Below are 22,850 nucleotides of genomic sequence, written 5' to 3'. Positions count from 1 at the left end.
ATTTCTTTGTAAACTTTTCAAAGTACATTCTTTGATCACCACATCACTTCCATTTTAGTCAGATTTGCTGTTGACCCAAATGGAAGCAGGCTACCTTTTTATTGTTTCCTAAACGAGGAATACTTTCCTTTTTATATGTAAACTATGCTGGTGAAATTATATTTTAGACATGGGAGTGTGAAGGCTGCTGATGAATTCCTTAAATGGGAAGAATCATAGCAATACCTGTCTAGCAGAAATCAAGAGAAGATATGTATATGTACACACACGCACACACATAAATATATGTTATCTTTACATGATATTAAGTGATTAAAAGTTACATTGTGTATAGGAAGGATATCAGAGGGACTTCATAAGGCAGAAATGAAATTATAATGCATAACATTGAAAATGGTTTTGCTTATTTTCTTCATGTGTTTTTCTTGAAGGATTGTTCATCTTCAGAAGAATATAGCATTGCTGCAGCGTTGCTACCCCTGACGACTGCTTTTTATAGGGTAAGTTTTTCTTGAAAAGCACACCAATTTTGTATTTTTTTTTTACATTACGTACATTGTTAAAATGAAGAAAGTGATGAAGAAGATACATGGCGGGTAGGAAGGTTCATTCTACAATTGATTGATGTCAACAGAAGTCTTTTAATAGGCTATTATGGACATTGTTCCAGAATTACACTTACTGATGTTGGGCGATGATGATGATAAATTTACCCAGAACTAGATGCAGGCTTATATGATGGGTTAGAGAATTATCACTGAGTTATAACTAGTCACTAAAATAATTGAATAGAATAATTTCTGATGTTATTGTGTAAAAACTGTTTATTGGAGTAATTTTTTGTTTAATTTGGCATGTTAAGCATTGGCTAAAAAGTACATGTTAACTTTTCAGTCTGTGTAGTTGTTAACTTTGGAGACTATTATGAATGGCTTGTTTTAACTGTATATTTGTTTTCAGTTTCTTGTGTTGCATTTTTTTCTTTTCTTTTTTTGCGTAGTGTTTGATAGTGATAAAATATGATAGTAAGTATGAAAATGTGAATAGTTCAAATTCTGCAAGCAATTATTTCAAAAGCACAGCTTTTGTAGTATGGCTGTAGTTATTTCAGTGTCCCAATACAGTAGCATTTTCACCAGTTCTGGTAAGCTCAAGTGCCACTTTTTGGTATGTACATGTCTGAGGAGATAAGAAGTTCAGAACATTGACTTGCTGCAATATTAAATAATCTTTGTTTAATGTGAATATTGTTACACAACCCAGTTTGGGAAATAAGTGTTTAATCATTGGTAATTGGTACATCATGATACTGCAAAATAGTACTTACTGTGACAGTCTAGCTAGACGTTAATAACATGTGATAGAAATTAAGAAAAACTATATCCTTCCGTCCTTCACATGGTACATGAGGCATTTGATGAGTAGCCATAAATATAATGTAAAGACATTCCTATTTTAGCTGAAAAACCCCTAAGGTTTCTGCAACAATAAGCTGAGAAGTCAATCAGTGCTTTTAAATTTAAACTATACATTCTAATTGAACAATTTCTGATTGTTTTAAACTCAAAATAGATTCTGTGATGTAGTTTTTAGAATAAAAACTGGAACTTTAGCAGTTATAGAACACAGAAACATCTGCTGAAAATGAGGGCATTTTTGACAAAGTAATATGCATAGGAAGTTTCTTGAAATCCACTATTTAAGCCCGTATTTACTACTTATATAGAGCATAAAGTGGTAGACTTTCTCTCTTCTAATCATTCGAACTGTGAAAAAGTTTTATTTAAATGTGCTTTATTTTAGAGCTGTACATAATACTCCAAGACTGCTTTCTGGAAAGAGTCTACAGAGTATTTTCATTCTCTTATATAAGCTAGTGATGAGACATTAAATTTTTAAATCCCAGCAAACTTTCTCCCATCTTTAATTACAAGCTCATCTTTTTCTATTCCCTCTCTTTTGAGTCCTTGAATAGCAGAATCATGAGTTGTTTGTCATTTGTTGCTGCCACTAATACTTAATTTGGAGAAAGAGCTAATGAGCTATAGAGATTTTCCATTTCCCTGTTTTATTCTTGCTACTGCATTAATGCTATATTATGAAGAAAGATTGACTTTAGTTTCGTTTTATTTTCTGATTTTTAGTTCTTCTCATAAAAATGCCAAGAGAGTCCACATAGCTCTTTATGTAGAGAGGTACAGAAAGTATTTTGGGGAGTTGTGGCAGTTTAGTTAGATTCCTCATTTAGTAAAGTTTGTTCAAGTAGGGGTGGGGGAAGCAAAAAAAAAGCCACTTTTTTTTGTGTGGCATGTCATGAGTGTTGAAATAAGCTTAAATAAAGTTCCAATTTCACAATCAAGGGTAGCAAAGAGCTGGATTGAATATAGAGTATCTTTAAGTAATTTCTTCTATACACTTGTATTTTTGGTAGGAGTACAGAGATCTCATACCATTTCTCTCACAAAAAGTTCTCTGAAATCTTTTGTGTAATAACCTAGTCCTATACTTACTATTTAACTCTAAAGCTATACACTCAGGAAACTGTGAGTCCCCGGATACAAGAAGCGTGATGATTTTTTTAATGTTCCAGACCTGAATTAAAAATTAAAGTAACCTGACTGTTAACTTGCAAAAGCCAGCTGTTAATGCATAATAGAAAAAGAATTTTGTTTTTCCCAGATCTAATCCTCAGGTTCAGTGATGGCCCCCTTTGGTATGTCCCATTAGATACAATTCTTTGGCAAAAGTACTTATTTTAGTATAAAACTATTCATACTAAACACAAACTGATGTGTTGTTCAGAACATAAGATCAGTAGACAAACTTTGCAGTGATTAGTCAAAATTAAGATTAACAGTTTAAGGTTCTGTTTGGAATTTGAGTAAAAAAGAAACTTTTTAGAGCATTTTTCAAGATGTTTTTCTTGAAAACAAGAGGTTTTCAAGATTGTATCCTAGACTATAGTGAGTATGTTCTACCTGGCATGAACCTGTATAGGAACAATGTTCTGCATCAGTATTCTTAAAATGAGAAAAATGGGTGTCATTTTTCCACCCTGTTAACATCTCTGTAACCCTTTGGAAGGATTCCTGCTCTGGAGTTACACTAAACTAATGTTCCTCTTCCCCTGTTTTGGGGAGAAATCATATCAAACCCTGCTGCTTTACTTTTATCCCTTGAGCTTCCTGCTTTCTAATGTATTAACAGTTTGTAAGTTCTTTTTTCACTGGGTTTCCCTTTACCAAAATCTTAGAGAGAATGATTAAAGTTTTGTTGCTTAACACAGCATATTGCTGTTCTGTCTCTGATAAGTCCAGAGGAATGTACAAACTAAAATTAAGGTCATTTGGGGGATTATTTGTTTTCTATTAAAATGCCTTCAGGAAAACTGGTATGTTTGCACTGTCAAACTATGTCATGGCCTTTTCTGCTGAGTTGCTTGTCAATTTTATTTAATTACCATATACAGTGTAGTTTACACACGCGTGCACGCACGTGCACACACACACTTCAAGCTGCATTTCATTTTTCTGTAGACAGAGCACAGGTATTCCAATACTGTTGCTTCAATATGCAGAACTGTCTTATGTCTGCTGTAAGTGTGATTGTGTTTATGCTTTCCAAAAAATGGTGAAGTAGTGCTTGGCATTATGTACTTGTTTTTATTGATGTTTCCATTATCCAGAATACCATGTTTAATGCCAGCAGCATATTAAATATTATTTCTCCTAGCCCTGTTGAAACTGCACAGTGTTCTTGGTAGCCAGGAATAAACAGGAATTGTGAATCGAATAGTGACACAGGTTTTCATTTATGTGTGCATTGGTATTACTGCGCAAGTGATATTCCAAATCGAGTTATCAGTGACATAGTCTGTAGTAAATCTAAAAATGTTGTAGAGTTATAGCAGTCAAATATATGTTTTACCATCTACATTTGCTATAGCATTTTGATGGGTTAATTATGATGGGATTTAACGTCATAACATTTTGTTGTTAATGTAATTCCTGTTGCTTCAAATGAAATAATAAAAAGAAGTTACACAACATCACAGTTCCTTTGTGAAAGGACTATTGTGTATGAAATGTTAAGTTTCATTTTATTTACCTTACACAAAGCAGAGCATTAATGAAACGATTACCTGTTCTTCTAAATAGCTTTACTGTATGTGGCCACACATAGTGCAGACACCAAGTGTTTGAGGTGTATGAATAATGAGAAGGGTGTGTTTTCTTGTGAGTCTAGCAGATGAAACCAAGAAACTGAGTGGTAAGAGAAACATGCTCCTAAAGGTGATGTTGGTAAGATTCTGGAATGGTCTTCTCATGAAGTAGTCAATGCTCTAGCCTTGAGGTATTTTAAAATATTCTTGGGAAAACAGTAAAAAATATATGGAAAGGAACAAGCTTGCATGATCTAACAGGTCTTGTCTTAATGTCTTTGCTTACGTAAAGATTAGTCTAGGGTATTTCTACATATATCTAATTAAAATAACAAGAAACATCACCCTGTGTACAGCATGCTATCAGCTACTGGGATGTCTGGTGAAATTTCCGAATTCCAACTCCTGAAGTCTGGTGAGTGATCTGTTGTGAAACTTGATCAGGCAGGATTTGATCGTGCTCTAACTCATAGCTGGTGGGATTAAATTCATAGACAGGAAGTCAGTATTGGTTGCATATTTGTGGCCTGGAGAAATAATTAAATTTTCCTAGAAAAAATAGTCACAATGCTTTTTAAAAATTTTAAATATTGGACATAAGCTGTTAGCAAAACGTGACTCATCAGTGACAGTGGACTTTGGTGTGTACTGTTAATGTCACAAAAACAAACATATCTTTCGCTTCTGGGTTGGAAAAGGTTTTAGTTTACCGTTAGTAATACTGTTGGAATTTTGTTTAAAATTGAAACAATATAAATAAAATGTATTTATACATGAAGATAAAAGAATTTTTCCATGTTTTTTTGGTACGGATGACCCATGCTTATTTGGTATGCAGTCATTTTTTCTGTGTATAAAATAGAAATGTAGTATTCCCTGGTGCTGTGGAAAAGAGGTCTTTTTCTACACATGGGAAGAAAGGACAAGATGAAAAGGACATATTTTACTGATATTTTTATTTTATTAACTCGTCAAGGAAGACAGTTTGACGGTTGTAGAATTGGCATTGTCAAATCCACAGGATTTGGATACTCTGTTCCAATTATGTCTCTTTGCCAAGGTGGCAAGATGTCCTGTAGACTACACGGCATTTCTTGAAGGTTTAGTATGCAGCAAGAGTGGTGATCAATGGCAGGCACCAGTTTCAGCCTGTCTGCTTGGACAACAGGCAGAGAGAGCAAAAGCTGTCTTCCTCACTGCTACTCCATGTCAAGTCACAGTCAGAGTCCACTTTTCCATCTTCCCTCCCTTTTCAACAAAGGTGATGTTTGGCAGTCTGATCAAACATTCTTTCTTGCATCCCTCAACCATTGCAGAGCCTGAATGTGCAGATTATAATACAATTTTCTGACTTTCAGGGGATCTTTTTCAAAATTTTATAATTACAATTTTATGCTTAAACTGTGTATAATCCTCTGTGTTCCCATACTTTTCTAAGGGTATTATACCACATGACATAGTAGATAGTAACACGGTTCCAAATTTTTGTTATTTGGCACTCAGAAGTGACAGTTCTGATCACCTGTGTTTGAATAAAGGAAGTGGCATAATAAAAATATAGTATTCTGAAAGTAAAGTTTGTTCTGTATAGAAATTGTGAATGGACTTCCATATTTTATAGATGAGCATTTCTTTAAATTGCAAAGGCCAGAGCAGTATTATTTTTCAGAATCACAAATATTTCATTTAGATTTCTGAGTCAGTTGTTTGTAATGGCTTGATGTACACTTGGATAGCACTGATCTAGTTTCAGCAAAAATAACCCAAATGCAGTAAACTCTCTCAGAGACTGGATGTATTACATTAAAATTTACATTTGCCATTTAGCATAACACAATGAGATGCATTGGAGGCTGCTTCATAATTTTCATGCGACTAAATTATGTAATCCTTGGGAGGGATGGAGGGAAAGATTGGGTGTTTTGGGGGGGATTGTTTTGGGGTTTTTTAATGCTTGTAAGCCACCAAACTTTGAATAAAATTTCAGTTGGATACTGATGCTAATTTATTCTAGAACTTGCAATGAAACATCAGAGAAATATTTTGCAGACTAAGGCTAACTAAAATCCTTATATGCTGTTGCTTGGGTATTCATCTGCATGTCTGCCCATTTATCATTTGTATTCCATACACCTATACCTTTTTCTATTGAGAAGGAAATAGAATTATATAAAATAGGAGAATTGCTTTATTCGGTGTTTTTAAAAGATTACCAAAATTTGGTAAATCATTTTAGTTAAAACTTTTGAATATAGTACAGAACATTTATTCAGGTCATCCTAGGAATTATACCAGTAGCATTTTCAAGGTGAAAAAGATGTTAGTCCGTGTTTATTGGAAGTGGGTTTTGTCTAAGTTTGTTTAAGTTTTTTTTAAGAATCTTCAAGGTGAGTATAAAATTGTGATTTAAGAAAAAATTTGAAGTTAATGATAAAATGTGAAACTGGAAGTATTCCATGTTAAGACACCAATATGAATAATTCTAATGTTTTCCACAGTGAAATGTATATCCTCTTTTGCACAGCATAATAATAAAATGAAATTCATTTGAGTGCATACTTTCCTAGTTGAAATGAATTACCAAGTTTCAGTAACAGTTATGACAAATGTTCAATGGAAAAAAGCCTTTGCTGCTTGAAATGCCTAAATAAATGATCACTTTATTCCAGAGCCTGTTAGGTGTGGGAGGGATTCCCAGTTATAAGGATAAGGGCTTTCTCTGAAGATTAAAGAGGCAGTACTAGAGAAATTCAGAGTACTTTATCATATTTTAACTATTACCATCAAATACTTTTCCAAGAGAGACCCAATTCAAGGTTAATTATGTAACAGAAGCATCATAATTTGAAATGTGCTCTCAGTTGTATAGCATCAGCTATGAAATCACAGCGAAGCTACCCAATGAAAGGCTGATGTGGAAATCTATGATGATGGGTGAAGACTATTCCATTTTTATGCTGTTATCGGGCAAATTTTACAGTTAGTATCAGCTGGAATAAGTGGAATATTGGTCCAACTGTACTGTCGAAAACAGTGGAAAATTTTGTACTAACATTTACTCTGTTACTTTATAACAAATGATAATATATTAATCTTTATTTTAGAATTTCTGTAAATACCAAGGGATTGCATAAAATTATTGGATGATACAATTAATTTTGAAAAGCAAATTTTGTTTGGTTTTTTACATTTAACATGAGTTTTCATTCTTAACTTGTATTTCTGCACAACTGTGATTGGCCCAAGTAATTCTCATAAATACCAGCATGCTCTTAGCCTTCTGTAAAGCTAGAAAGACTTTCTGTAATGCATTAGCTTTCTATACTGAAATATTTTCATTCTCACATCTAGTTACTACATTTCCTTCTAAATGTTTCAGTCTTACTCTGATGTGCTTGGGATGAAATCACTTCTACTTTAAAATTCTCTTGAATTGCTGGCTTTAATTTAGGAAACGCCCATCCTGAAAGACTTCCTTTATTGTCTTGGCAATAAGTTTTGTCTGCTTCCATTAATTTTCTTCTTGTATCTCTATTCTGCCAGTTCTGATACTATCTTAGGCTATGGAAATGTTTTTGTGACTGAAATTGTATTAAATAACATTATTTTTAATACTATACTTATTTATCCATTCTCAGAATGGTAATCCCTTAAACGTAGAAACACGTTAAGTTGCCTGCTTAGAAAACAGCAAGAACATGTGTCTATCATATAGTGGATACTATGGAAGAAGGTGAACCACAAAAGAAAATATATGTAGGCAGACTTTAAGTGGTTCCTGTTTTTTGCATAACTCTTCTAAAACAAACAGCAGTGAATTTAAGGACATCACACAGGAGAGAAGAAAGCTTTTTCTGCAGTACTTCAAATGAAGTAATAAATATCAAAAGAACACATACTAGCTTTCATTATTGCATTTTGCTGTTCTTTCACTCTCAGAGCCCTAATGCTCTTTATATCAGCAGAGATTGTAATGTTTCAACCCCAGATACCAGTCTGGCTTGTTAGGAGAAAGTGAGTGGTAATGTTGGTGAAAAGTATAAAAGGGCATGATGATACATATGCCCTGTTTTGCAGGGGTAGGGTTGGATGTTAATCCTTTAGGTAATTCATATTTTATAAGGAAAAAATACATGTTTATCCTTTAGGTTGAGGTCAGTTCCTAGTCTTCTGACACTAGTGTAACTTAAAATACCATGCAGTATGTTTATAATATAAGCTAGATTTTAAAATCTTAAGTTAATTTAACATGTAAATTGCTTTTCCATATATCATCTTGTTTAACAATTCATCATTCAGAGATCTTATTCATTTTGCACATACTGAAGTAGACAGGCAAAAGATTGATTAAGGGTATTTTACTGTATTATCAAGTGAGTACTTTAGCATTATCTGTATTACTGGAAAATCCAGGAGCCCTAAGTATAGACTGGAACTGCTGGTCTTGCTTTCGTACAAAAGAACACAAAGATGAAGATCCTTATCCTCAAGAGCTTACCATATGAATTTGAAATAAGTAATAATACTTGAAGCCAGGCAGTTTGAGGCACTGCAAGGAAGCTGTGGAGCAGTATTAGTCATCATTATTGTTGGTGATTCTGTCCCCCAGTAGGTTAACTATGGCTGAAGTTTTTATAGACATGACACAAAAGCAGTATTTTACTGAATTTTGAGAGAGGATAATGTTACTTGGCAGGTGCTTCTGAATATCAGTGGGGTCATGGAAGACAATAGTAAGGTGATGGTCAAAGTTCTGTCAGTATTTCCAAACGCTCTCCCAATCAAGGATGTTTACTACATCCATTAAAAGTTCCTTTCATACAGAGATTATAGTTCAGTAAATTATTTTTGTAAAAGCAAACATACTTTTAAAGTTAAAACAGGAATCTGGATTCTTGTTAGCTACGACTGAGTGGTTTTGCAGTGTCACTTGCAAACACAGATGCCAAAATGTCGTCTTTGGTACTAAAGATTTTAATTATTGTACTTTGGTTTTGAATGGATACATAATACATGTATGTAGAACAGATCTTACATCTTTGCAGGTAGAGCATATCTCACTTCCAAAACTGGTTTTAGGTGAAAAAAAAATCTAGAAGAAACAAAACAGCAAAGTATAACATGACAGTTTAGCACATCAGTGGGAGAGACTAACTGGAGGATTTTTTAACGTGTCTTTACAAGGAATTTTGGAAATTAATTACTGTAGTAACTTTGCTCTGTTGAATAAGCTTGCTTTCCCAGAATGATAACATCATGAGCAACATTGAAGAGAACTTTGCAATCTGCAATTCCTTTCCTTAGTGGTTTGTGGGAGGAAGTACTTTGTCAGGAAAAGAAAAAGACAACCCCTTCAACGCCCCCCCCCCCCCCCCCAGCCCCCCAAATTGAAATAAGAAATAAAGATAAATGTTGTAATAAATGTTTAGTTCTGTAACTGAGGAACTGATCCACTATCTCCTAGAATAAACAGAAACTTTTCCATTGTATTCCCACAAGCATTGGATTACATCACTTGTAACTATTCCTGATTCCACTTGAACTCATTTTCTAGCAATGATATGGAACTCTGGTATGACTGTAACAATTTTAATTTAGTTATAGCCCATCTCTCTACATTGTTTTTATTTCTAGGAGGGATTACAGTGTTACAGAAATACTGCTTCATTTAGGATTTTCACAATAAAGGAATTTCTGATGGTTTAATTAAAATTTCTGGTAAAGCTTCTGACCTTAAAGTGAAGTAATGTAAATCTGAAGTAACAGTCCCATGCATTTTCCATATCTATAAGTTCAACTTCACCCCCTGATGACTACGTCCTTATTCCAGTAGAATGGAACTTAATTTTCTTAATATTATGAAAATACAATTCCTTTTACTGAATTCAGTTTCATTGGAGCATTATTATCTGTCATGATTTGAGCAGCATTATTTTGTGTTTCCAGAAGAGAGCAAATGCTTACAGATGGTAAGGGAGGTAAGTTGCTGATATATTTGTGTGAATTTCTATGTTGCCATCCTAGATATCTCATCAACAATTTAAACTGGATGTGGCCAAAGAATTGGGGTGTCACAAATGCTTTCCTGTCTTATGGTTTTCCCCTTCACTCATACACATTATTATTCTCCCAGTGATTCAAGCCCATAATTGAAGTTTGTATCTGCTACTCTTACTTTTATCCACATCCCTGCATTTTATCCACTTGCTGCTTCTTTATCCTTCATAATAATTCCTACAGTTGAAATTCTTGTTAGGATTCTCTTCTTCACTTCCTCCAATTTATCCCTGACTTTCTGAACTTGTGAATACCACATGACCTCTTTGTCATCAGTTCAAAACACTCCTGCCAATAAGAATTCACTAGGCAGACGTTGTAGCTCTCCTCTTCCATATGCACTGCTTATGCTGTATGAGGATCTTATTACTGGGCAGAAGAGTTCCTGATAGTATCCTGCTCTGTAGTGCACTTGCATCCAGCACCACCACAGTCATTTTCCTTGCCTGTTGGTCAGACTGGATCTTCATTTAATCTCTCAAATTACTTACCTCAGAGTGCAATAAGTTCAGGTTTCTTATTCTTACTTTCAGAATTCTTCATGATACTGCTCTTCCTGTTTCTACCCATCCTCTCTTTCACGTTCTGAACCATGTAGTATATCTAATTTGTATTGCCAAGGTGAGATCTACTACTGTTACAATTTTTTTCATTAATTTGCAATTTATATTCTGTATTGTACCCTTACATCTTTCTGACTATTTTGCTTATCCTGTTCTGGAGGACTACTTAAGGACTATTGTTTCAATAGTTTCTTCGGGTAAGTGAACACTGTATATTGAGAGAACTTCAGAGAGAATTCTACCACTGAAGACAGAGAAAGTTGCCATAGGAGAAGGAAAATAGTAACTAAAGAAATACTAGAATGAAGTGACAGAAGAACTTGCAAAGAATTACTTTATTACCCTTTTGGGGATTACTTAGATGCTCTATCAACTGGGCTTTAAGTTGCATATCAGATCATCAATAATTCTAAGAATCACTATTTGAATATAAATAAAAACAAACTTGTGAGATTTACAGGGTTTACTTGTTTCTGAGTGTAGGCCTGGATAACAACTTTGTTGCTTGGGGGGTTATTTTTGTGGGTAGAGCCAATACTACCATTCCGATGCAGGCACACAGGTGCATGCTTACTGGTGAGCCACGTACTGCCAAAGGCATATGGTGACATTTTAGAAGATTTTCAAAATAGCTGTGTTACAATTTCAAAAACTCTTCAGATGGATTCAACACTGCAACTAAAAATTTGTGAAAGCTGTAACTTCAATGGATTTAAACCTTGGTGAATAGACTCATGGTAATCTCTATAATGAAATCAGTTTAAAAAAAAATAATGTACTGTAGACAGGGAAAAAAATCAGCATATTTCTTATCCACTTCTTTATTTAGAACTGTGAAGTTCTGGTGTGAAAATGTCTTCTCTCTTTCTTTTTTGCAGGTTCTGAACATCTTTCATTCTAGATTATTTTAATTTCCTTACTGTGTTCTGTGTATAACACAAGTTAGTAAATCTTTTTGTTATCTCTTTGGAGATAGGAGAAGTATGTTATTGTGCATTATTTAATGTTACATATAACTTTGTATTAGCATATATCTATCTTGATACATCTATATAGAAATGTGAGATATTCTGTATGGCTTTAAGTAATGTATAGTAAATTATACATGATCTTCAGGAATCTGGGATTAAAGATCATGAGTAGTTAGATGTTTAAGTCACTTTTGCCAGAAAATGTATACAATAAATAAAGCTCCATCCAGAATTACATCCCAATTTTGAAAAATTCTAGAATTCTATTGCCCTCTGCTGGTTTGGTGTACCTGTCTGTGATTTGGTAGCGCTGAATTGTATGTGAATTGGTCTTTCTTTTATTTTTCTTGGTGAAATAATAGTAGATAAACAGTGTAATGAACCACTTTGCTACTCACACTTTAAAGTATTTTAAAATATAAATCAATCTTGAGTCCAGTCTTGTTTGGTGGTTTTCTGAAGGTGCCACCTGTTCAAAAGTGGCAAATTGTTTTCTTTTTTGTTGCTGAGGTCTTCTGAAGGTGGAGAAGAAGCTTGATTTAGTATTTCGTCTCTTTTTTTCTAAGGCAGTAAAAATCAGAACTAAAAATAAAAATAATAATGGAAGCTTCACAGTTCTTACTTTATGCTTTTATAACCTTTCCCCACATTTGTGTGTACAATACACGTGGGTATAATTTTATATTTTATACCAAATGGGAAAACCATTTATTGAATTGAATTTTTTGACTGATGTTATCCATGCAGCACTCAGTTAGACTTGAAAACATATTCATATACACTTAACACTTGTTTGAGTATGTGCATACTGTGATAAATATTGATATATATGCCTGGTGTGATGCAGTGTTGTCTGCAAGTAATACATAGATAGGCCTCACTCCTGGAGGTCAGTCTATGTAGGCTGATCCTGTGGGACATCTTCGAAGTCTTTTTGAACTTACCAGGTATCTGTGTGGGCACAGCATAGATACGAATGCAGGACTGGCTCATAGAATGTGTTCATATGCAGAACTCAGTTTACATCACCTTGGGGAGGGGCAGCATGTTGCCTACAGTAAGTGGTACCTATTCATGATATGCAATAGATGGTAATTGACTGAATGTCTATATAAACAGCTCCTAGATGGGGAGTAACCCTTTAAAGTACCAGTGTTACTATGTCCTGGATCATCTACAAGCTTAAACTTGCAGACTTCCAGGGAGAACCTTAACCAATACAGGAAAGGAAGTCCTGTGATCTCCTTTAGTATGCAAAGAACATCAGTAGGTAATTTCACAGGTGTTGCAATAGTAGATAACCCATAGCACAGTGATTCCTCAAGAAGCTGAGGAAGCTATTCTTTTCATTCAGCAGCAACCTCCTTCTCACCTCTTTTCCTTCCTCTTCTCACCAAAAATACCCAAACCAATAACCCAGGATATAAGTTGGAGACAGAAATCCAGTTTACTTCAGAAGTAAACTGGATTTCTCTATATAGAGTACTGTTGAGTTTCCCCCTTCATTTCCTCCATAGCCAAGAGACATGCAGCAAAATCCTGTGAGAAAAGCACAGTCTCAGGTGTATTTATATTCTGGTTTTTACTGTTTTTGTTTTGTAACTCTTTTTCCAACTTCACAATCAATAACTGGATCCTTTGCTTTGCTAGCATAAACTTGCTTTCTTCTTTAAGCTTTTGCAGTGTAAGGGATAATGACTGTTGAGTGATCAGCACAAAGCATGCTTTTCTTTTCTGGAAACAAGCAATCTAAATAATAAAATGTCATAGAGAAGCTCTTTGGGGACCTGCACCTCACAGTAAGTTTGGGCGTCTTGGAGGTGGTGCACATTTTTTACTGAGCTGCAAGTATCATTTTCAGAATCTGAAGTATCCAGTATCAGGTAACAGAGAAAAAATTCTAGGCAGGTATTACCCAGTGCCACTCAGTAAGGTGGAAATAATGGGAAGATAATTCTTGAATTCAGGAAATTGCATATAGTCACACATAGCAAGCCTCAAATCTACCTTGTGTTTTCACAGACTGTAGAATGTAATTCATTATTTTGATATGGGTAATGTCTGTTTCATAGGTAATTTGGGAGGGGAGTGTTTGGGTTTTTTTAAGTGCCATTAGTCTATTGAAAGAACGTAGTGTCCTTTGCAGAAGTTAACTCATTTCCTGTTGGTTATTACAATTTACACCTCAATGCTTGTTTTAGCTATCATACAGACAGCTTTAGAATAAGAACTTTATCAGTTCAGAACTATTTTTATTTTCTTCTGGGGTCTTTTTTAAGCTGTCAGCCCTTAAATCCTCCCTTATAAGTAGGAAATTCTTTTGCTGCCTCCTACATTCATTCTGTCTGGCATAAATTAATTATCGGGACAGGGAGAAAGAGCATAAATACCAGTACAGTTAAGCTGTCCTATGGAAAGATAGGTGAAGTTTTGGTTTACATACGTAGTATCGTGTGATGAAAAACACTGAACTACTGTTTTATTTAAATTGGAGACATTGTGAGCAACTTCTTTTGAATACAACAGTAAATATTGGGGCCCTTTTGATGTGTTAGATTAGTTTCCATTCTAGTCAAACAGGCTGACTAAGCACTCCCAGGGTAGAGAATATAGACACTACAAGCTTCATGGAATGCTTGTATTTGTACCAAGAGTATTTTTAGTCCATGGATTTTGACTGCATAGGAGCAGTAGTGTGCTGCTTCAGGTTGGTATTCATACTGCATTTTTACAAACAAACTAACCAAAACAAACTGAGAATCCAAAGTGATTTTGCCCAAAATAACTGGCAGAGCTGAGCCTGGAACTCCAAGTCCTGACTTTGATTCTGTGCTCTGGCCACTGTCAGGTTTTTGGCATTTGTTTCAACACTTGCAGGTGATGAGAAAGATAACGTTTATCATTGCTCAGTTTTTTGATGGATTTTCTTTCATCCTTTTGTAAACAAACTATTTTTACTTTGCCTAGGAGTTACTGTCAGTGCTGATTTATGTCGTTATATCTCCATCATTTAAAAACTGTGTTTTGTACATGGCTGTTCACGGTTTAAAATTATGAGCACAGGAAGAGCATCTAAAAACCCCTCAGCTTTCCTGTCATGTTTGTCCCCATGTGAAAAGAATTTGTTTCATTTTTATTTCTGTAACACTATTACTATGCACCCAGGCTTATGAGTTTAAACTTTCTTTTAGGTTTGTGCCAAAGATCACCCCCTCTTTACCTAGTTTACACAATTACCTGATTTGGGCTGAGGCATCAAAGAGAGCTGGACAGGTTGATAGTCAAATCACTCCTTTGTGTGGCATTCACTACACATATTGGCATGAGTTAACTATACCAACTAGCTAGGCTTGGAACAGACATTTACCTTTTCCTTTTTCCTTTTTCCTTTTTCCCTTTTTCCTTTTTCTCACATCATACTCCCTTTTTGAAGCTGTATTGTGACTGGGAATTAACTGCCAGTGAAAAAAATAAAGAATAAATCAAAGTAAAAGCGATGATATGGCTTTAGCAGTAACTACTGCTTTAAAGATGTGTTGTCCTTTTTTATATTCTGTGATTTACCTGTCATCCCCATTCCTCTGTAACATAAGTTTTGTGCATCTGGATTTTGAGTTAGGTGAGTGATTGGGCCAGATCCATTCTGCGGCCCTGTGTTAATTACCACAGCTAAACAAATTAAGCCATTTTAAGCTAGCTGTATATACACCTACCAATGGTGAAAGATATGAAATGTGTACAGCTCTTAAAGAATAAAGATTACTGTAAAGGAGGTAGCTTTACAGGAGGATAGAGGTAGTCTTCCTGTATATTTTTTGTTTTAAAATTTTCTCAGTTTTTACAATTAAAAGACTCGATTTCATGTACATTTAGTTGTCCTGCTAATTAACAGGCTTGACATAGTGATGAGTTTAGTGTGTATTTTGTACGCCTGAGATTTTTTCAAGGGATGCCCAGCAGTCAATACAAAGATCAGTAGACACTATTTGAGCTGTCCTGTTCTGTGATTTAACAGCTAGATCAAGCATGGGAGCCATTACTGTGCCATCAGTTATCATTTCCTGTGAGCTACCATAAACTGCATCACAGCTGAAACTTGGGAATCTGTTAAACAAACCAGTTATCTTCTGTTTCAATCTGTATTGAATAAACAAAGTCATATTTAATGTAATTTGAATCTTCCACACATTGAGATTTCTTAACAGGTTACCAAGAAATTTTGATTAAATTCTGCATAATTAAATAAAAACTATATTTCTCACTTTTTTATGGTTAATTGTGAGAAGGTATTTCAGTTGGGTAAATTTTAGTAGCATGTCACATATCGTTCCTCAAACATACCATTTCAAAGGAACTTGTCTTTGATAGGGAATGAATACATGGCACATGATCAGGACTTTTAGTTCATGATGTACTTGGAAGAGCATAGTGTGGAAAACACAGTTCGAAGAATTGCAAAACCAGAAATCTGTAAACCGTACTTTAAAAATTTCAGTTGTAATTTCCTAGCCTTCCACTTGAATGCCTGGGTGCCTGCTAAAGAAGTATTATATTTACTGGCTGTTGTGTACAATTGTACAATTATAAATATTAAATCAAGTAGTGTTCATGCTCTACAGGAAAGTGGTTTACAACATAATCATTAAACTAAAATATAATTTCTAGATGCAGTGTATATTTCAGGTATGGGTAGTATTCTCAGTGAAAGTCATTAATTAAGGCACCCAGTAATGTACTTTATTCTTCAGTTCTACTGCAGAAATAATCATAAGCAGATGTTTAGATTACCTGCTTCTTTGCTGTATGTAGTATACAACACAATTTTTTTTGTGGCCTTTTTTTCAAAAAGTAAGAACGTATGATGTAAGATTTCATTCTTCATGATTCAGGTCATTGAAATAAATTCCTTTCATTGTATGTGGTTATCAAGAATATTAAACAACTCACTGGGGAGACTAGTGCTAGCTAAATAGACTTACTTGAAAAAAATGGTGCATTCATCATGAGTAATGCTGTAATAATTCTGGGTTGGTTTCAGATCTTATAGGGGTCCAGACCCTTGTGACTTCAAAGAACATACCCAATTTTGTACTCTTTCAAGAGCTGGGTTTGTGTCATACAGTGTAGTAGATAACAATGAAGGGAACAATTTATCTAATCTTCTGCTGTTGCAACAAATGCAGCTTATTGGAAGGACTCAATTGCCACTTACGATTATTTTAAATTTCATTACTGTAGTTCTGGCTTTCAAATAAAATGAGAAATAATTTTCATGTTTGAATACTGATATCTATGTTGTAAGACTAGATTATTTAAAATACTGTATTTTGTTGGCACAGAAAATACTTTATATTAGAAATGTGTTCTGTACTATCATCACAGAATTCTTCCTCTTGCGTCTCATTTTTCTACTATGAATCAAGAAAGCCATGCCTTGCACTGGCATTAGACTTGTACACAAGCTTCCTGTATGTTAATTTCTTTAATGGCACAAAACTGGAGAGTTTCTCTTTCCTATATTGCAGTACAAAAGATGGTATATATTGCACGTTTCAGTCTGTACAACTGTATATATATTTTTTTTTTCAATACTCAAGCCATAGCCTTTAAAGGATACAAAATAATAAGACTAATTTGTCAATTTTGCACATTTTTTGCTTTCAGAAATTAGCACCTGGAGTTAGTCAGTTTGCTTACACCTGTGTACAAGACCATCCTATCTGGACTAACCAACAGTTTTGGGAAACAACCTTTTATAGCAACGTGCAAAATCAAGTTCGCTCCCTCTACCTTACAGCCAAAGATGACAACCATGCAGTACAGTTGAGACTAAAGGTAGGAGAATATATTAAAGTAAATATCAAGGCAGTATTTTTATTCACGTTTTAATTGTCTCCAAAGTTACAGAGAGCTAAGTTATGTTTTCTCCAATTTTACATATCTTTCTTTCATTTTTCCCATATTAAAGAGAATAACACAAAAAATAACAAAAATTTAAATTTATCTGCAAATCATTATAATTTGATGTTGCTCTTATGATTTTTCAAACAACCACTTTGTCGTGGTTTAACCCCAGGCAGCAACTAAGCACCACGCAGCCACTCACTCGCTCCCCCCCCCCCCAGTGGGATGGGGGAGAAAATCGGGAAAAGAAGTAAAACTCGTGGGTTGAGAAAAGAACGGTTTAATAGAACAGAAAAGAAGAAACTAATATTGATAATGATAACACTAATAAAATGACAGCAGTAATAATAAAAAGATTGGACTGTACAAATGATGTGCAGTGCAATTGCTCACCACCCGCCAATCAACACCCAGTTAGTCCCCGAGCGGCGATTCCCCGCCCCCACTTCCCAGTTCTATAGTAGATGGGACGTCCCATGGTATGGAATACACCATTGGCCAGTTTGGGTCAGGTGCCCTGGCTGTGTCCTGTGCCAACTTCTTGTGCCCCTCCAGCTTTCTCGCTGGCTGGGCATGAGAAGCTGAAAAATCCTTGACTTTAGACTAAACACTACTGAGCAACAACTGCAAACATCAGTGTTATCAACATTCTTCACATACTGAACTCAAAACATAGCACTGTACCAGCTACTAGGAAGACAATTAACTCTATCCCAGCCAAAACCAGGACACACTTTTTGTATCATTTTCCACGCTTTAAGGTATATTTTTTTCCGGAGAGTAGTAACTTACCATATAACAATGTTATAAACTAGTGGCATTTCTATTATATGAACAATCTAAGCTAGCAGCAGTTCTAGTGTCCAGTGTTAGATTATTACCAAACCCCATGGTGGTTTCTGTTGAATGGCACTCAGTCTGCTTTATTAAAATGAGACAGATCTTCCAGAACACAAATTGTCTCTCTCAGTAGGAGGAAAATACATCTCCAATGCAAAAATGAAAATATAATGTGAAGCCTTGCGGCATGCTAAATAAGATTTTTTTTTTAAGAAGGAGCACATATGCATAGTAAAGAGCCATTTGTAATCTCTCTTCTTGTATGAAAATACCGTTATCAACTATGTGACTGAAAAGTGTATGCTACCCAAAGTCATACATCATTGTAAAGAGAGGAAGTAAAGTAGACAGAGGTATTCCCAGAAATATAGTCAGAATGAACAACTGAAAAGGCACGTCAGACATATCAAGGATAAAGAGAAAAGGACTGTGGGACTGTGTATGGGGAGCCCCTTCCAATCTGAGACTATGTAAAGAAAAATGTGAAGAATAGTAGAACTTACAAGGAAGCATCTACTTTAACCCTCACATGTGTTTATATGGAAAATTAGCTCAACTTTAACTTAGCATGGAAAAAGCATTTACAAGATACCTAGTCCTTTAACATCAGGTGTTAGGTCACTAGTATCGGCTGCCAAATTCCTTTAGTCTAATTTCCTCAGGCTATAATATAATCTGACTATGTGCCATCTACCTAATTTGCTTCAAGCAAATGCTAGAATTAGACTCCAACATGTAAAAACATGAATGTTTCAGCTGGTCTGGAAACTGTTTATATAAAAACTTGCCTCACCTGAACATTCTAGGAATTTGGAGAATATCACCTGCATCAAGCAATGAGCTGCATGTTATTTCTCAATCTGATTTATGCATGTTCTTATGTAAGGTAAGTGGTTAAGCTAAGGAGAGCAACTACATTAAAATCAGTAAACCATTCTGAAGAAACATGGAAGATCGTATAGTGTAAAAAAGATCTAGAAAGAAATTACGTTATTTGGATCTGTCCACATTGTGCTACTTGTATATTTCAGTAAACAGCATTCAAAGCTCAGTTGCTATAATCATAACTCTCCTTAAACCCTATTGAGTGTAGTTATTTGCTTTTTCTTTTTAAATTAGTATATAATTTAAATAACTGAAGAAGTTTAATTAAAAAATCTAATAAGTAAAGTTTTGACTAAACATTATTTTTTAAGTTATTTTTTCTTCTGTGTCTTCATATTTCTTTCTGTGCCTCTTCTAGGAGAAGAATTCTGTAGGTCCAGACCAGGATAAGACAGCAATGGACCTGGCTGCTGAGCAGTTGCGATTATGGCCAACTCTTAATAAACAAATGCAGCAGGAGCTAGTCCAGAATGAGGAAAGTACAGTTTTCAGTCAGGCAATTCATTTTGCTAACCTCATGGTCTACCTGCTAGTACCACTGGATACTAGTAAGAACAAGTTACTGAGAACATCAGCTACTGGTGACTGGGAGAGCGGAAGTAACAGTATTGTCACAAACAGGTGGGTACACAAGTTCAGTGGTAATCAGTCAGGATGGGCCACAGTTTTCGAAAGCTTCTTAGTTTTCAGGGCTTATTCTAAATACGAGGTTATTTCAGTATCTTCTCTTCTTTTCAAGTCCATTAATTAAGGAGAGCAGAAGTCTAACATGATTCCTCTTAAATAACAGAACTTAATCTGGAGTAATTTACCACCATTTAAAAGAACATAAAAATTTTGTTGTCAGAGTAAGAATTTTTAAGCTAGTAATGCAAATGTTGAACACAAGCATAGGGTGTGATGAGAAAGAAAACAGCAGCCCAAAAACTACTCTGTTAGTTTTTATATAACTTGAAAAAAACAGTCTATGAACCTAAAATCAAGAAAGCATTTGTATAGCATCCATAAAATCACAATTTCTGTGCAACAGCTACAAGGAAGAAAGGCACTGACTGAGGTCACAAAAAGCAAGAGGGCTAAACCACTGTGGCACAGGTTAAATTACTAAGGAGGCAGGAGGAGTATAATGCCAGTTACATTCCCTAGCATGCAAATCCAGCATAAGAAATGCAAATTTTCATAACAAGCCTTCCTCCCTCTCTATTTATTGTCTTAATTATCACCTATGGTCTGTGAGAATTCCCACCCAAATTGTAGAACACTACGTGAGAACACTGACATCAAGCAAAAGATAGGCGGCTATCAGTATCAGACTCCCCATGGCTACTCATTTCTGCTGACTAAACATCTCTAAACTCAGACATTAGGACATGCTCAATAGACACGTTGCGGTATATGTTGCAATATATGAATCTGGCCCTTAATATTATTATGGGAGGCATTTTTAGATGTTCAAAGTCCATCTCCCACTAGCTGGCTTGCATTTTCTATCTGATGTACAAAAAACTTTTCTTATGGTCTTTTTAGCTTTTGAATGCTTTACTCAGCAACCAAAATATTAATTTAATGTGTCTTTCTCTATGTAACTGGATATTTGTTTGCCGTGGGTTGCAAATAATGTACTTGACTCTATGAAGAGAAGACATAGAGCGAGCTTACTTCCAAGGAGTTTTTCTCTTGTGGGCCTGTCTGCACTGGACTCATGGAGGGAAAGTTCTCCTACGTCGTCATCCGTGCAGTTCTGACAGTGTTAATGACAGTGAAAATACAATGTAATTGTGGTACCACCCTATGCTTTTAGCAAGGTTTATGTATCGTAACTAGAAAAAAAACCCACAGCTTGTCTGTGTCTAGCCAGGTATCATATGTGCATCACCAGCTGAATTTTTCACACTTGAAATTTCTTTTATTTATGTCTATAGTATTGCAGGCAGTGTTGCAGAGAGTTATGACACTGAAAGTGGATTTGAGGATTCTGAGAACAATGATGTTGCAAACGCAGTCGTACGCTTCATCACCAGATTTATTGACAAGGTTTGCACAGAGAGTGGAGTTACACAGGATCACATCAAGGGCCTTCATTGCATGATACCAGGTGAGAATTGTGGCAAAAAAAGTGGTTTGTACTCTTTCTTTTTTCTTTTTTTTCTAGTGAGAGAAGTGCGCTTTTTAGTTGCAGTTACTTTCAGTGAAGTTAGAAGGTTAGCTTTCTTTTCTAGACTATAATTGCTGTGGAATTTCAAATAATTATTCCCTTGATGTTTAAATTTGAGAATTTCAGAATATCAGAGTTTCAATTAAATTGCAACTTTCTCTTTCATATTATGTGAGACTTTATGGTGTTACTGCTTTCCAGGCATTGTAGCAATGCACATAGAGACCCTGGAGGCTGTCCATCGTGAGAGTAGGCGGCTTCCACCAATACAGAAGGCAAGTGTTATGAAACATATTTGTATTCTTTATAAGTATTAGAATCATGCAATGTAGTCATCTTTTCTTCCCCCCGTATAGTGTTAGGAGGAAACATCAAAACATTGAAAGAAAATTTCCACCAGTGATAAATAAAGTGCTTGGCTTTGGTCTCATGAAATATGAACTTCTGAAACTAGTAGAGCCAAACTTCTGATCGTAAACAAGCTGTTGCATGCCCACTGTTTTTTGAGACCCATTTCTCTTAGTTGAGTCCAAACTCCATCTCCCTTCTTTGGACTTAGTCTTATAACAGTTTTGTTTTGAAGCTTTTTAAGCCAAATATTATAACTAGACTGAGGTATAACAGTGGTATCACCATTACACTTACACTTTGATTTATTTGCATCAGCCCAAAATTCTACGACCAACTTTACTGCCAGGAGAAGAATTTGTTTGTGAAGGTCTCCGCGTGCTACTGGATCCTGATGGCAGAGAGGAAGCTACAGGAGGACTGCTTGGAGGTCCTCACATCCTCCCTGCTGAAGGAGCTTTGTTCCTTACCACTTACAGAATTATATTTAAAGGCACTCCTCATGATCAACTGGGTAAGACAAATTAAACAGTGGTACTTGTGGTCCTTAAGATAGAAAGGACTTTGAGCTGGCCCATTCACCTATTCAAGCATCAACATCTAAATGTATATACCTCACAGTATAATTTTTCATGTTTATCAGATAAGAATAATATCTTAATACAGGTTTTTATTACTAGATATGACAATGATTGATTTTGATTTTGCATTTAACTTAATTAGAACTTATTTCTTCAGATGAGGCATTAGATGCCAGATGTTTGTTTATTCCTGCATATTGGTAGATATTTTTAGAGTGTCTTCTTCAGTAATTTGTGTAAAATAAAATCATTGTGTACTTGTCTTAGAGGAAACTTCAGTAGACTGTCACGTGGTATTATGGGCTTTTACAGACTATGTAAAGTTGGAGACAGAAAATAAGGACATTCCTGACCATACTTTAGTAATTTCCATAGACTTCCGAA

At 35.2% G+C, this 22,850-nt stretch overlaps 1 protein-coding gene across 17 annotated transcripts in view; it reads left to right on the top strand.

The window, feature by feature from the left end:
• SBF2 (SET binding factor 2) overlaps nucleotides 1-22,850 on the top strand; it is a 289,338-nt gene that overhangs the window by 209,633 nt on the left and 56,855 nt on the right. For all 17 annotated transcript variants that reach the window (XM_069803834.1, XM_069803833.1, XM_069803831.1 and 14 more), the window contains 6 exons: nucleotides 432-500; nucleotides 17,418-17,588; nucleotides 19,741-20,003; nucleotides 21,305-21,477; nucleotides 21,739-21,812; nucleotides 22,204-22,399. In XM_069803834.1, coding sequence (XP_069659935.1) covers nucleotides 432-500; nucleotides 17,418-17,588; nucleotides 19,741-20,003; nucleotides 21,305-21,477; nucleotides 21,739-21,812; nucleotides 22,204-22,399 — 946 coding nt within the window. The remainder of the gene's footprint in view (nucleotides 1-431; nucleotides 501-17,417; nucleotides 17,589-19,740; nucleotides 20,004-21,304; nucleotides 21,478-21,738; nucleotides 21,813-22,203; nucleotides 22,400-22,850) is intronic.

Source organism: Haliaeetus albicilla, chromosome 16 (assembly GCF_947461875.1).
Source record: "Haliaeetus albicilla chromosome 16, bHalAlb1.1, whole genome shotgun sequence".
In the NCBI taxonomy this organism is placed as follows: domain Eukaryota; kingdom Metazoa; phylum Chordata; class Aves; order Accipitriformes; family Accipitridae; genus Haliaeetus; species Haliaeetus albicilla.
This window is presented reverse-complemented; position numbering and strand designations above follow the sequence as displayed.